General features: G+C 40.0%; 1 protein-coding gene across 1 annotated transcript; it reads left to right on the forward strand.

The window, feature by feature from the left end:
• Positions 1-6,026: 6,026 nt before the first annotated feature.
• On the forward strand, positions 6,027-6,971 carry LOC134602001 (olfactory receptor 11L1-like). The gene has a single exon (XM_063446504.1). It carries the CDS (start codon positions 6,033-6,035, stop codon positions 6,969-6,971), a length of 939 nt encoding a protein of 312 aa, XP_063302574.1. The 5' UTR covers positions 6,027-6,032.
• Positions 6,972-17,001: the final 10,030 nt, after the last annotated feature.

Consider the following 17,001-nt stretch of genomic DNA (forward strand, 5'->3'; position numbering starts at 1 on the left):
GGGTTCAAGCCACAATGTTGTAGGGCACTTTCTGCCTGGGAAACAAACATCAATTTTTATGGCCGCTGCTACAGCAGCGGCTGCAACAATACCTAATTTTTCAGGCATGTGTACATGCCTAATTTTTCAGGCCTCTGGTGCTGCACTGTGGCTTCAAAAACCAAACCAAAAAAGGCACATAACAGGGATTAAACTGATAGGAATAGTACTACTTAACACACCACTCCTATCTGGTGGCACATTAGATTGCATGCGCAGTGCCCCAAATTTGAAGTAGGAGGACCGACCAAGCATCTTTTTCCATCTCCTGGTTCCTAAAATCGATGCCATATAGACGTCCCCTGATAGGGCGCCAGCTCGTTATTCTCTTTTTCACTTCACTAGGGACACTTTACTTCACTATGGGCACGTAGACCCACTCTTTGTCTTGCGCAGTGTTATTCCTAGCCAGCATCTGTGATGGGAAATCAGGCAGTCTAAACGTTTAGATTGAGCTTTAGCTTAGAACACCCTTGAAGGTGTTTAAGGAGATTCGGGCTAGTTTAGAGGATTCTTCTTAGACCTCTCTGAGTCTTTATAGCCCTTCTACCTATCCAGCATTTCTGGAAACTAGCTAAGAGAAAGGGTGGCTGTGTGTCTGTGATACATTTAACTTTATATCACCTTATTTACACTTTTTATGACAGCATCACTCCGGTCTCCATACTCTCTGCCTATACCCATCTATTTAGAGGGAATTTCCTTGCCCCTGGCAATATTATATAATAGGTAATAGTATTACCATTATTACACAATTAGCCACTATAGGGGACTGAGTATAGTATCCCTTTGTTATTTATAAATGATACAATAAAGACTTTTGTCCATTACTCAATTTACTTTAACAAAGGGTACTAACCACGGTATTAGGAAGCATTTCTCTGCTTTCCCTTTCTCCCTCTATTATGCACCTATGCTCACTAGGATTTGTAGGTATCACTTTATTATAGTTGTCTAACCTTTTCCTATGCCAGTTTTAGATCTCCTTCTTGGGAGATTTTTTCTTTTTTCAGTTTATTAGCATACCTGGGTACAAACCCTCGGTGGGGCTGGCACCACCACCTGACCACATTTCCTCGTTTCTTCCACTCATACCGCTTTTTCCATCTTTGAAGGGGTTTGGCGAAACAAGGAAATAGTCCTCTACTCGTAACAGGGATTAAACTGATAAGAATAGTACTACTTAACACACCTTATAATAATGCAGAGAGAGGCAATGCAGAGAGCGGAGTCTGAAGAAGAGGAGTCAGAGGAGGAAGGAGGCTTTGAGGAGGTGGAAGACCAAACAGAGCAGGCGTCCCAGGGGGTTTGTTGTCACCTTTCGTGGACCCTTAGTGTTGTACGTGGCTGGGTAGAGGAAGAGACCTTCAATGACATCAGTGAGGACAAGGAACGGGACATGGCTAGCTTGGTATCCAACCTTGTGCAAATGGGGAGTTTGCGGTTGTGCAAATGGACTGTTTGCGGTTGTTAGCGGTGCGTTAAACGGGGAGTGTGGTCTGTCACAGTGAAGCGGGCGTAACCCTTACACTACCTGATCGATACAACATCATACAGTAGGTCCCCCCCACATTATTTTTATGACCCCCACCCACCGCTCACAGGTGGGGCCGGGGGGGAAAACAGTAGGTCCCCCCATTGTGATGTATGGCCCCCATCCACTGCGCAGGGGTGGGGGCCGGGGGGAGGACAATAGCTCACGCCTTATCCTTATTTACTGAATATTCCCCTGTATAACAAGGTTTGGCATTTAGTGAATATTCCCTATTCTGCTCTGTGTCAGTGTGTATCAGGGTCCATGAGGACAGGTGTCAATCCATATCTGCCAAGTGACCCTATGTAGGGGGAACAGTCCATATTTTGCTCTGTGTCAGTGTGTATCATGGTCTCTGAGGACAGGTGTCAATCCATATCTGCCAAGTGACCCTATGTAGGGGGAACAGTCTCTATTCTGCTCTGTGTCAGTGTGTATCATGGTCTCTGAGGACAGGTGTCAATCCATATCTGCCAAGTGACCCTATGTAGGGGGAACAGTCTCTATTCTGCTCTGTGTCAGTGTGTATCATGGTCTCTGAGGACAGGTGTCAATCCATATCTGCCAAGTGACCCTATGTAGGGGGAACAGTCCCTATTATGCTCTGTGTCAGTGTGTATCAGGGTCTCTGAGGACAGGTGTCAATCCATATGTCAAGGTGTAAATATGTCATATGTCAGGTGTCAATCCATATCCATTGTGATTTAGGAATGTTTGGTGATTTCTGAGAGGAGAAGGGATGAACGCTAGGAAAAATAGATCTGAATATTAAGCCTGGGACCAGTCCTCTTGAAATAATTTTGTAAAGGAAAATGTTTTGTAACATTGCGTAGAATTAATATGCTTGATTTTTATAAATTGTTTAAATGGACACTGCAGGCACCCAGACCACTTCTGCCCATTGGAGTGGTCTGGGTGCCAACTCCCACTACCCTTAACCCTGCAAGTGTAATTATTGCAGTTTTCATAAACTGCAATATTTACCTTTCAGGGTTAACTCCTCCTCTAGTGGCTGTCTATTAGGGCGCTATGTGAGGACCTCCAGTGTTGCTGAAATCCCCATATGAAAGCATTGAAAAGCATTGAAAGCATTTTTCAATGCTTTCCTATGGGGAGATCTAATGCGCGTGCGTGCCATTGCCGCGTTTGCACATTAGGTCTCCCCCGCCGGCTGCCGGTCATGCTCAATAGGTCTCCCTTGCATGATGACGTCGGCGTGGGAGTAGTGTGGGTGGACCTTGACCCAGCGCTGGATACAGGTAAGTCACTGAAGGGGTTTTAACCCCTTCAGCAACTTGAGATGGGGGGTGGGAGAGAGAGGGGACCTGCAGTGCCAGGAAACCGGTTTGTTTTCCTGGCACTGGAGAGTCCCTTTAAGCACCTCTAGTCATGATTTGGAAGATTTTTTTAGACATATTGCTTATGTTGAAAGAAGACATAGTTAAACAATATCTTGGAAAAAAGAAATTCACACTGGTATTAGAGTGTGCATATTACTCTACAGACTGATGTTAATTACACCGTAGATCCTTAAGATAATCTCTGAGTATTTAGGTCACTCTATAAAAGCTCTGTTTGAAAAAATATTATATTGCTTTATGGAGTCACCAATTGTTTCCTCTCAGATGCTGATTCCAGTAACTGCATGACTGACAGACCAATGACACATTGTTTACAGAATTATTTTAATTATTTGACATAAAATAGTAATTGATGGGAGAAAAAAAAACATAATTAGATATTGTTTGTACTCTTGCATCAAGAGTCACACAAGGGCAGCAGAAGCAGAAGAATATGAACTTTTAAACTTCAATCAATATCTTTCTCTTGCATATATTTATTGAAAGTTTTAATTCTGTTCAAAACCAAAATGAGACGTTTATAAGGAATCTAATTTTTAATCAAATGAAATACATTATAGAAAATGGAATGTTTTGTAAAAACATATTTTCACTCTGTATTTTCTAGCTAAACTGCAGGTCTAGAATCAAATCTTTCAGAATATTTATAATGCTTCATCAAAGAACAATGGACACGGCTTAACAGCGTGATGGCATCTAAAGTGATCATTATCATTATTATTATTATCATATATTGTGTTATTTTGATTTACTTTTAATTTAGCTTTCCATTTGTAATATTGCAACCTTTAGGTTATCGAGATATAGAAAAATAGATGTGTTACAGACTAAGTTGTATTTATTCTGGAGACAAATTAAATCAAGCAATAAGGTGAGTATGTTAAAGAGTAAGGTGAGTAAAGTTAGTATCGATATTACTACTATTTTATTATTTTTATTATTAGCATGATAAATCTACATGTAGTTGTATTTTTGACAGAACATGTAGCTTCATATGACATTTGTGGGGTCTCCTCTTTCATTTTATGTTATTTACTGACCATTGTTCTGGGCTCTATTTCTATATAACTGTTTTACTTATTAGCACAATGCCCATAAAAACCCTAAATGGTAGTGAATGAGGGATAACCACACACGAGAAGGATTTGGGAATTGCTATAGACAACAAATTATGCAGCAATATGCAATGTCAATCTGCAGTTGCTAAGGCCAGTAAGGTTTTGTCATGTATAAATAGGGGCATAAATTATCAGGATGCAAATATAATTTTGCTTCTTTATAAATCGCTGGTAAGACCACACCTTGAATATGCTGGGCAATTTTGGGCACCTGTTCTAAAGAAGGTTATTATGGCACTAGAAAAAGTCCAGAGATGAGCTTAAAAAAATGATAAGGAATGTAGCATTTTAGTTATGAAGAAAGGTTAAAAAAATTAAACCTGTTTAGTTTGGAAAAACGGCGGCTGAGAGGGGATATGATAACATTATACAAATTTATTCGGGGCCAGTAAAAACCTTTATCTGGAAATCTATTCATAAACAGGGCTATACATAGGACACGAGGTCACACATTTAGGCAGGAAGAAAGGAGATTTCATCTAAGGCAAAGAAAAGTTTTTTTTTACAGTAAGAGCAATAAGGATATTGAATTCTCTACCTGAAGAGATGGTTTTGTCAGAGTCATTACAGATGTTTAAACTGCAATTGGATAAATACTTCCAAAAACATAGACGCAAGTCTATTTTCAGCTATGTAACTATGAAAGAAGACATAGTTAATATCTTAATTAATGTGGACTCTACTGCTCTCCCTCTATCTAGCATTGATGCTGCATAGCTTTTTGCAGTTGGCTCTTCTAGTACTTCTTAGTTGTGCTCATACTTTTGTTTCTTGATTACAATTGTCCTCACATAATTTATGCTGTTTCTGTGGGGTGGTCGATCCATGTTAATTCAGCTGATAAGCTCTGCTTTATTCTAAAAAGTCACAAATCACTCACTCTATTTATGTGTGTTATTGCACTATAGATATCTGCCATACACCTAGTTCCTCCAAAATGTATGGTAGAGGATTACCTTCAGAGAAACGCATCTCTCTGGGTTTGCCATGGGGTTCTGCCCTGTCTTACTTTCAAACACAGTGCAGTATGGTGAGTTCTCCTCTTGTGGTTCTCTGTTATACTTTCATATTACCTGTTTATTGAGTTACTCGGGCACACTAAAGATTGTTGTGATGAATATAAGGCTGTCAGCAACATATTATTGTATATACAACACTGAATAGTAGCTATCACTCCTGGTTTCTTATATATAAAAAAGCAGCAAGATTCTTTGCACACAGGTTCTGCCCTACAAGATGGTCATCTATTTAGGAGGTGCTCTGTGGGAACCACCACTTCTAGTTGTGTCAAAACAAGAAGAAAACACTGGCAGCACAATGTTTCGGCTTCCAAGAACATTTTAATGCATACTAAAATCTGAATCATATGTATTTATAGCCCTTAGTTATTTAATTACATGATCCTCTAATAACAGCATGCTAAGAGAATATTAAAATGGGACATGGAATATTAAAACATTTTAGGGGGGGCAGGGCCGAACTGCCGAGCCGAACGGTCGCACACCAGAACAGCTCCTGCAGTTTCTACTAATTTTAATTGTAGTCCAAAATTCCTCCTGAATTAATTCCAGAGCTACTGGAAATGTTTGGTTGAGGTTATTGCTGCAAAAGGAGGATTAACTAGCTATTAAATACAAATGTTCACTTACTTTTTTTTACCACAGCACTGCAAATGTTTAATGGGATTGTTCAATAAAGACATCTAGATTTATAATTGTTTTTGTGTTGTTAGCTTCAGCACATTGTATTTGTCTATACTTATAAATGAATGAGATGACATTGTATGATCAATGCAGAAAACCAAATAATTGCAAAGGGTTCACATACGTTTTATTGTCACTGTATATACCGACTGGATGAAATAAACAATTGCAAATATATTAACAGGTTGCCAAGTAATATACGTTGTAAATAATGGTCTAATCTTCTGCTCAAACTGTATTATATAACATATTCTTCTTTTATCTGCAGGCAATAGATATGGAGAATCAGACAATGGTCACAGAGATAATTCTATTGGGATTCCATCACCTTCACAGCATGAGACATTTATTATTTTCTATAATTCTTGTTGTTTATTGTCTGACAATATCTGGAAATGTCCTCATCATCGTGTTGGTGTCATGTTTCAGACACCTTCATTTTCCAATGTATTTCTTTCTTACTCAAATGTCCATATCAGATATTTTGTTGACAACATGTATTGCACCTCGTATGCTTTCTATTGTCCATTATGAAGGAGGTATTGTATCTCTTAAAGCGTGTATAACTCAGTACTTCTTCTTCGGTGCTTTGGAATCTTTAGAATGTTTACTGTTAACAGTGATGTCTTATGACCGATATCTGGCCATCTGTAACCCCCTGCAATATAACTCTATAATGGACCATGCATTTTGCGTTAAATTAATCGTTATATCTTGGGTATTAGGCTTTTTTGTAGCATTAATAATTGTATTATCAATAATGCAGCTGGTATTTTGTGGACCTAACATCATTGATCATTTCTTTTGTGATCTTGATCCACTCTTGAAGCTTTTGTGTTCTGATACCTTAATAATACATATAGAAGTGCTATTACTTTGTGTCATTGTACTTATTACACCTTTTTTAATGGTAATTGTGTCATATGTCTATATTGCTCTCACTATTGCTAAAATTCCATCAATTAGTGGGAAAAAGAAAGCCTTCTCTACCTGCAGCTCCCATCTGACTGTTGTTTCCATATACTACGGGACTCTCATTAGTATTTACACAGTTCCAACTAATGAAAGATCTTTGTCGACAAGCAAAATTCTGTCTATGTTTTTTACAGTGGTGACCCCAATGCTTAATCCAATAATATACAGCCTGAGGAACAATGACATTAGAGAAGCTCTAAAGAAAATTAATCTATACCCTTTAATAAACAGGAGTATCTGAAATATTTATTTATGTTTGACATAAAATATAATAGCATGGATAATACTTAGTTTTTTAATTACTATCTAAAATGAGGGCAACTTTGTGGGGCTATCATTACGACCATATTTGTTTGATTATAAGACAGCCCTGATTTCCTACCTTTTAAGTGCACAAGGTTGGCTTCTCTGTGGTCTACATAGCTGGATCAGGCTGTTGGACAGCCTGTCAGACAATCTCCTACTCCGCCATCCTTGGATACGTTATAACTAACCCCCATCTATCACACCCAGATCTGCTACAGAGTGAGCAGGAGATCACAGTAGTGAGCATCTACACATTACTCTACAGCTTCACCCTCTCCGGAAGCTGAACAGTTACCAGGTCACTGGAAACATATAGCTATCAACAGCATACCAATTAGAAAGTCTGCAAAGTCAAGAGCAATCACACCTACCTTCCATCAATTACCTCGCATATATGATTTCGATAAGGATAAGGACAAGGTATTTTTTTTTCCAGAAGTTTTTTTCTGAAACCTTATCTCATAATTGAGCAAATGCGGTATATTTATGTGGAGACAAGGACAATATTTTAGTTAAGACTTTTCAGTGAAATTGAAAGGAACACTACTGCAGGGGTTATGGTGCCATGGGTGCTCTGGTACCCCAGAAAGTAAGTTGACATTGCCAGATTTAGCTCTAACAAAGTACTTCCAGCTGTCTTGTTTGCTGCAATGAGGCAGGAAGTGGCTCTCACCGTATATCAGAGGGAACCAGAGCACTCCTGACACCATAACCACTAGATTGCAATATTTTGTAGGCGGCAGTTAACAATCAGAGCTTTCAACTGTCTGATTTTAGCAGGAGAATCTGTAATTTGGAGCCCTCTTCTGCTGTTCCAATTTACTTACCTGATGTCAACTTCTGAGGATACAATGTGAGTGCCTCATTAGACCTGCTTGTGCTGTGCACCAGTCCCTAGGGCCATGCAGAAGGTTCCTTACCAGTGCCTTCTGCATGGGGGTGGTTGATAGACTAACATAATTCTTTAGTGGCAGCGAGGCACACTTCCCTTACCCCTGAAGTCCTGCCCAACTGTCCCAATTAACAGTGTTGTGAGGCATGCACAGTAACTATTTACAATCCATTCTCATCTACTGACCAAGGAAAGTTTGACTCAAATAGCATTACATAAATGACAGAAATTCTCATGATGAATTTATGTGAGTAAAATCTCCAGATGTGTAAATTCAGTCAAAGTTACTTAATATGAAAAAGGGTAGTGTTGCTAGAAATAGTAGTGCTACTAGAAAGACCAAAACCTATACATAATACAGAATACGCTAACAGAGTTTTATATTTTACGAGGCTTCTTGAAAACAACTATCTTAGTAAATACATATAAGGACTGAGTGGATCACTGTATATAAATATACACTTACCCATGCATTAATTAAGTGTATGTTTATATATAGCGCTCCACTGGGTTTACGTGAGTGGGTAGATACCACTTAGTACACTTAATATTTTCGTGCATGTTTGTGTGTGCAGCTTGAGGGAACTGGCACGTGTGTAGTAGCAGCTATTACATAGTTTGTTCTATTCCTGTTATACTTCACTGTATAAGCGCCTTACAGCACAGAGCACTTTTTGTATTTGAAATATGAGGACTTGTTCATATTGATCAACTAAGATTGATTGGCTATGGCAACCAGTTGGTGCTCTTGACCTGCGTGTTCACATCAACAGATTAATAGTGTGTTAAGAAGAATCGCATACTGTAACAACACAGGCCCTGAACAGCTCTGTATCCAGATGGCTCCAGCTACTAAAGATATTGACATTATTTATACATTACAAATTATATTTATTATGTATTTTCCCCTCGCCCTCCTTCTCTTGTCTCTCTTTTCACTCTCCATTCCCCCCTTCACACTCCTAATCTCTTTAAACTGCTTTGAAACACAGTGTTAAACTTTGTACACTTCAATGTGTGCAACCAGTGAAGGCCCGTTCCTACTCTACTAATTTTGTGATGTCTACTTGGGGTTCACTCTTCTTATGGCTTTAAAGGGACCCTCCAGGCACCCAGACCACTTCTGCTCATTGGAGTGGTCTGGGTGCCAACTCCCACTACCCTTAACCCTGCAAGTGTAATTATTGCAGTTTTTCATAAACTGCAATAATTACATTGCAGGGTTAACTCCACCTCTAGTGGCTGTCTACTACACAGCCACTAGAGGTCACTTCCTAGTTTCTAGCACAGGTTTCCTGTGCTAGAGCATCGCTGGACGTCCTCACGCTGTGTGAGGACCTCCAGCGTCGCTCAAAATCCCATAGGAAAGCATTGAAATTATTTTTCAATGCTTTCCTATGGGGAGACGTAATGTGCATGCGCGGCATTTCCGCGCATGCGCATTAGGTCTCCTCGGCCGGTGGGCGAGATTAGTCTCGCCCACCGGCCGACGTAATCACATGGAGGAGCGTCGCGGAGGCGGAGACAGCAGCGAGGGACATCACCGTTGTCCCAGGTAAGTCACTGAAGGGGTTTTCACCCCTTCAGTAACTGGGGATTGGGGGTGGGAGGGAGAGGGAACCTCCAGTGCCAGAAAAACGGATCATTTTTCTGGCACTGGAGTTTCCCTTTAAGTTATTACATGACGGGATAACGTAAATGTTTCTTAACATGATTCTATGACTTCTTATGTTAAAGGGTGAAATACAACGGGATATGCCTTTTGTATAATTTTTGCATTATGGTTGTTAATACATGATTTCATACTGTCATTCCTATCTTGTACCATTAAATTTGTGAAAATAAAGATTGTCAAAAAAAAAAAAAAAGAAGAAATTGACCTATGTTAAATAGGAAACGCTTTGGTAACATTTATGACTGCCAATGACTGTCTTATTAGGTTTCCTAATTTTCTTAGAAAAAGAGGCCTGACTATATCTGTTGAAAATTCAGGCAGAGGAATCCCAGGCACGGGAGTGTCATGTATATGAATGACTATTGTTATTCAATCTAATGAATCATAGACTATAATGATCACACAAGGTTTGACCACCAGAACATGCATCCTAGGTGAAGAAAACGGGATCTGGAAATGGTATGTAACTGTGTACCAGATCTGCACTGAGCTAAAGAACAATACAAATCTAGGTAGGAGGAAGCCTGATTGTCTCTGATCCAGGCTTAAACTAATTCACGTTTGTTGAAAGCATAATCCATGCTTGAATGTTGTAACTTACTCAGCCAGGCAGGATACTGTCAGGGGAACTGTAATGGAAGAACATGGAATTTTGGGGCCAGAGTAGGTCAGTGTAGGGATATCTTCTCATATATGTCAAATTGTTGTACTTTGTCCCTGAGTTGTGCAAGTAATGGGCAGTTTGGCTTTTTCCAGCTGTTCGCTATTAAATTCCTAGCGGCCAACAAGACTAGCGCTATTAGTTGGTGGTGGGTGTGGCTGATGTTTGCAGTGGGTAGCAAAAGACGGCATGTGGAAACTGACGGTGTAAATTTTTTTTATCCCCAGTTGCCCTAATAGTGTTTGGACGTCATCCCACAGTGGTGGGATCCCACTACCTTTCCACCAAATGTGAAGTAGAGTACCTTCCTTGGACATACATCTCCAAAAAAAAGTCGGGTTAATTCTGTGCAGTTTGTGTGGCGTTAAGTACCATCTATACAGAAGCTTCCTATGTGCCTCTACGTGCATATAGCATTTTGAACACTTGGACAGGCTATTGAGCGCTCGTAGCCATTCAGTGTCTGTGAGATTTGCTCCACAGTCAGTTTCCCATTGGGTCTTGCATGACTCCAGTTTATCGGGTTGCATTTCCAACCAGGCTCTGTAGCAGATAGAGAGGCGCTTTGGTTTGGTCGGGGCCACGCAGCACCTGAGCAGTATCAAAAAGGGCAACAACAATCTGTGTCCTGTATCTATGCTGGGTGGGAAATAAGTAAGCAAGCCTAGTATGCTTCTCACCTGTAAATATATGAAAGCATCGTGGCTTGGGATGCACCATTGTTTCTGTAAATCCGGGAAGGGCTTCATCTTGTTCCCCTATAAGAGGTGTCCAATTTGTGTAATGCCTAACTTTATCCAACCATCTAGGGGCACCGTTGAGCACAGTCAGCGGTGCATTCAGGTAGAATTTGTATTTATATTCCAACCATGACATAAAAGTGTCCCACACTGTCAGAGTTAGTGTAGTGAGGGGGGGGGGGGAGTAGGGTCCTGTGCATGTTGCGGAGATGTTTCTGGGTCCACAGGTAGTTAGTTCAGCACCTTCCTGGAGTTGTGGGATCCGGTAACCGTCACCTGGGGACTTATGTAACAGTTTAATAGGAGTTGGAGCCCAGTTGCAGGAGATGGCACAGGGAGGAGGCAAAAACCAGAAGCGCAATACAGATTAAGGGGAAATCCAAAGGCAGGGTCAGACGAGAAGCAGAAGTCAGGGCTGGCAGCGGAGTAACGTAGTAGGTAAAGCAGGCAGAGGTCAGAGTTCAGGAAATCAGTCAGTAGTGAAGCAAAGATCTGGCAGGAAACAACAAACAAGCAAAATGACCAGATCCTCGGTTTCAGGCAGGGCTGGCTTTTACAGCCTGCTAATTAAATGCAGCTGACCCTAATTGGAAAAGGGCTGCAGGTGGGTCAGCACTGCTTAATCCAGGCAAGGGGTCAGGAGGCAGAATAATGCAGACAGATACTGAAGCCAGCACGGCAGAGAACCTGACTGGGATGCTGGAAATGTAAGCCAGGTCTCTTAAAGGCGCTGTCTGCAGGACTCGGGATGTGCCATGACAGATCCCTGCCTACCTTTCAAGTACCCTGTTTGGTCGTTGTGTATTAGTTTGGGCAGGAAGCGTGCTAATCTTTTGCTATGGAGTTTGACATATTATGTTACATCACAATTAAGCAAGGAGATGGGCTTACAGTTCTTACATAATGTGGGGGTTTTCTCCAGCTTAGGTAGTGTGGAAATGTGGGCCAAGAGCAGTTCTTTCGGCAAGGTACCCCTCTCTATGCTATGGTTAAAAAGATTGAGTAGGGGGCGTGTCCTGTTACTCCATGTGGGCAGTCACATAGCTGTGAGCTCCCGGCGCCTACACAGCACAGACCCGGTAAAAACACTCTAAAACCCCCCATGGGGAATAAAAAGAAATCCGTAGCCTCCCAGGATCACATGGAGCAAGGCTCAAGTAAGAAATCGGGAGACCTGGATAAGTACTTCCAAGAGAAGGTAAAGGCCCTAACGCACGACGAGGACAGCAATATGGCGGCGGCCTCACGAGACTGACTCACCTCCCCCAAGCCCGGCATCCTCAGAACAGTCTACTGTAATCAAAGACATGGAAATTAAGGAGATGCTCCAGAATCTACCCTCCAAGACAGATCTGGCATCTATGCTGGCAAGGTTGGAGGAATCGATGCAGGATAAAATTACTAACATCACCAGAGACGTGCACAACGTGGTACAAAGAGTAGGAGAGTTGCAAGATGAAAATCTGCAAACGATAGTGGCGATTAAAGCCCTGGAAAAGAGACAAGATGGAATGGATTTAAAGTTAATCAATATGGCAAGAAATTATGTAGAACTAGACAATAGGAGTCGGAGAAATAACTTACGCTTGAGAGGCCTACCAGAGGCACAAAAGGCCTGAGGACCTGAGAGCTAAATTGCAGACACTCTTCAACAACATTCTCCAGAGGAAAGTGGATACTCCAGTTTTACTAGACTGGGCCCACAGAGCCCTACGGCCGAAAGGCCTCCCATAAGACAAACCAAGGGCTCTTCCAAGGGAACATCCAAGGAAATGTTCCCTTGGAAGAGCCGCTAGTTGGCAAAACGCGTGTCGGGACTTTTGATAGCACAAGGGTGGAGGAGGTGGACAGGGGACCTAGCTGCAGCCGATTTATTTCCCTCCGTGTTAGCCACCCAGCTTTATTATTTTACTACGCTCAGTCAGGTAGCCATGCAGATAAATTGGCTCCTGTTGAATTACAGAGGGGAATGAGAGTGTGCTGACAGTGTGGGTAATTGATATAGGCAGCACGGTCAAGCTATCACTTTCTCTTGTTTTTGTACCTCTTCTGTTTTTAAATATCAGTTTACTCTTACAGTTATTTTAACTTTATTTATTAAAAGTGAATGCTGTTAGACATTCTTTTACTTTTTGGAATTCTTGTATGTGTTTTCCTTTCTTATTAGTAACAACTGCAGATAATTTCATACAATGTTAAAGGTCTTAATTCACCAGAAAAAAAGACACATGGCAATGAGGGATTTTCATAAAATGAAGACGGACATTGTATTTTTACAAAAGATCCACTTTAGGGGCAGGGAAGCTCCAAAATTAAGACATAAGCAATTCCCACTGAGTTTCTGTAATAACTTCAGTCTTAAGAAATCTAGAGGAGTGGCCATTTTAATAGGAGCTCAGGTTCCTTTCAACTTGTCGCAACATATATCTGACGACTCGGGGCGATATATCATTCTAATAGGACACATAGGAAATACTCCGATCACACAAGTTAATTTATATTTACCAAACACTCACCAATGTGCCGCCCTGAGACGTATAATGACAAATGTCAGGAAGTCCGCAGAGGGTATTATCATTATAGGAGGGGACTTTAATATGTCCTTGGATGCCCAATGGGACAGTACATCACAGTGCCCAGCACATCTGGCTTCAAGAAAAAAACAATTTCTATGTATACAAATGTAACAGAACTATGCTTTATGCCTGGACTTATAATATAAGTGAACACAGTTGGATTTATCCGAATACATATTTAATGAGAAATGTCATTACTGGAGAATGCAGCCCAAGCTACTGAACATCGGACCACCCAGGGGAACAGTTAAGTGATACTTTACCTCCCAGCATTGTTGCAGCCGTTCGTATGATTCCACACAAATTCTGTGTGCTCTGAATAGGTGGCCACCATTTTGGGACTTTACACGTGTTCGCGGCCATCTTACGCACGAACAGCGGTGTTTGCCCTTGAACACATGGAACTAAAAACGGATACGCAAACAGGCGAACACAGCCCATAACTTTGTGCTGGAACTACCGAACAACCGACCGTTCTGTAGTTATACTTAAGCTTACATAGGGATTCCAGCAAACACCAGGAATACTATGGATGGCAAGGGGTTTGTGGGGTTTTAATGCACGAACAGAGACCGACCACAGGGCCAAAACATATGGAACTCTTTTCGGCTAGAGAATCTGTCGGTCAAAACTTCAAAGACCCATAACTCCCGAACCCCTCAACCGAATAAGCTGGAATTTGGATATGTTGTTCCCCTGAATGAGAGCTATCAAGCGGTGCTGGATTTAAAGGTGTACCCTCTGTTTTTGGGGTACATCCAGAACTTGAGTAAAATTGTGTATGTTTTAATTGTGTTACATGTTTATCTGAGGGGAGGAGATGTGGGGGCTATACCGTGTATGTGATTGGTTATTTTATACCTCCCCCTGGGTGTGTTCTGTTTGTACTCTACTGTAATAAAAACCAGGCTGGGTGTTCCAGCACTCAGTTATTCTTGACCCTTCAAAACGTAGCCTCGTCTCGTTCTTGAAAGGGAATTATATTGGATTCTTACTCTGCTCTTTTTACAGCTGAACCTGACTCTCCCTCTGGATCTCGTGGATGGAATTATACCAGCTTTACTTTTATGCAGCAGCTTGCCAGGGATAAGGACGCCTCCAACGGCTGATACCCTCTCACTACCTGGGTAGCCGTTACAACAAATCACAGTGCAATGAGTGCTAGATAGAATATAAGCAGAAAAGAACCTCCCTGAACAGGGTAGAACTTCCCCGAAGACTTCCTCTTGTCTTCAATGAAGTATATACAAAAAATAGGGGATGATCTGCTAAATCAACAAAAAAAAAAACACATAGCGTATAACTGTGTATATGAATGAATCATAAGTGTAAAATTCACAAGTGGCCACTGTAGTTAGAAAGCCTTAAGTATAAAATAATTTATTTTCAGCTTAGATGCCTTCTCAGTATAATTTCTTCCATCTATATTCAATACCTTGTAAATCAGCTGCAGCTTATGTGCTCAGGAAAGAAGATGCAATGAAGATTGTAGTGCACATTCAAAAGTATAATAAAAATAAATTTAATAACTTACATCATAGTATACAACAATGAGTATATTCTCTCTGCAGCCACCAGGGGTCCTACGCGTGTTGTCCGTATGCGGGACTTCCTCAGGGACTTCAGTAGCAAATTTCGACAAAATACAAATGAATAATAAAAATCCCTTCCCTCCTCGACCCTTTATACCTCCCCCCAATGTCCACACAACCAATAATTCAAAGCAGGTGTTCTTTTCTTCGGTCTGGTTTCAGTGACGTCATCCTGTGCGCCGGTTAATTGCTCATGCGTTCCAATGTGCGTTCCATTATCGGGAAACCCGGAAGTATGTCATAGCCGATCTTTTTCTTCTTTATCTTTGCCTCAATGTCAAATCAGTGTATCGCATGTGGACAGGAGGCAAGGAGGAGAGGGAGGGAAGATATTATAAAACTCTAAATGGCACTACTAAAAATACAAACTATATTAATATTAATTCGTAGAAGCCTGTCTGACAATGTGCTTCTGGGTAAAATAAGTGGGGTAAATACATTATAACCCATTTTACAATGTAAGAAATCAATAAATTAAAAAAGATGGAAAATTAAAAAATTCTTATTTTTCCTTCTCAAGAGCACACACACTATTAGAGTGAACAAGACTGTGATGTCCCAATATATGTCGCATTCTCTCCATTGTTCTTTAAATATGGAACTTCCCTCAACTATTGGGGATCCCAATATTAAAAAATAAATAAATAAAATTGGATGAACAGAAGATATATATAATAATAATAGAAAAATATTAATGAATAAAAATAATAATAAAAAAGATAATAATAAAAATAAATAAAAATAAAAATAAAAAATAATAAAAATAATAAAAATAAAATAAAATCAAAATATGAAAATAAAATTAAATATAAAAATAAAAAAATGAAAATAAAAAATATATATAAAAATAAGAATAAAGAATCTATATACGTATTAAAATAGTTCATTTTTTGATTTGTAGCAAATTTTAATCCCTTGTCTAGCACTTTTAAGTCACTAATTGATAATTCAATGTTGGCTAAATTGTAAACTCCATATTGTTTTTCTAGTTCCTTTTTCTCAAGGAGTCCTAATTCCTTTTTCTCAAGAAGTCCTCTCTCCTGGGATCTTCTTCCGATCTTTTCCTTTTTGGTGGGGTTAGTTGATTTTCTAGTGGGATTTCTTTGATGTTGTGTCAGGGTTTGAAGAATTTAGTTATTCTTCCTTCTTTGGTGTTGGGTTCTCTCCCTAAAAAAGATAATCTCTACCTCTTTGGTTTGCTTGACTAATACCAGTCACCTGTGCATAAGATCTTTTACGTGAATAATAGTGATTCGGGGAGATAGACTCCTTCCTCTCTCTCTGTCTGAAAGAGTTTTGTGGTTTTTTATACTGTGTTGATCTAATAGGGGAGTGGTGCTTTTTTCCATTAATTGGAGATGGGTGCCTTCTTCTAGTAGTTGTTGAATACCCAGGCTGATTTATTGAATTGTGTCTTTTATGGGTAGAAAAGACAACATTTCTATTCAATTGATTACCATATGTATCATCAGAATTCCTTAGGTTTTTTTTATAGTGAATATTACTTGTATATCTATGTTTTATTTTATAAGCTGTGGAAAAAGTGTTATATGTTTTATCTTTTCTATCTCTTTTCATTTTATTATTTTTTGTGTCAGCAATTTTTTCTTCTAATTGATTAATTGTCAAACAAATGTCTTTCTCCCTTTCTTTATATTTAATTTGATCTCTATTTGGAGCCCCCTCAAGTTCTAATGTTTTTATGTCATTTTCTGTTTTATCCCGATTTTCTTTTTCAAATTCGATAATTAATTTCATAAGACTTTGTGAGCAGGTTTCCAATATCTGGTCCCATTTGCTCAAAAAAATGTCATTATCTGTCCCACATG

Source organism: Pelobates fuscus, chromosome 3, assembly GCF_036172605.1.
Source record: "Pelobates fuscus isolate aPelFus1 chromosome 3, aPelFus1.pri, whole genome shotgun sequence".
In the NCBI taxonomy this organism is placed as follows: domain Eukaryota; kingdom Metazoa; phylum Chordata; class Amphibia; order Anura; family Pelobatidae; genus Pelobates; species Pelobates fuscus.

Bases quoted from the DNA above. Each gene is read 5' to 3' on its own strand.
- LOC134602001 (XM_063446504.1), top strand. From the start codon at position 6,033: ATGGAGAATCAGACAATGGTCACAGAGATAATTCTATTGGGATTCCAT.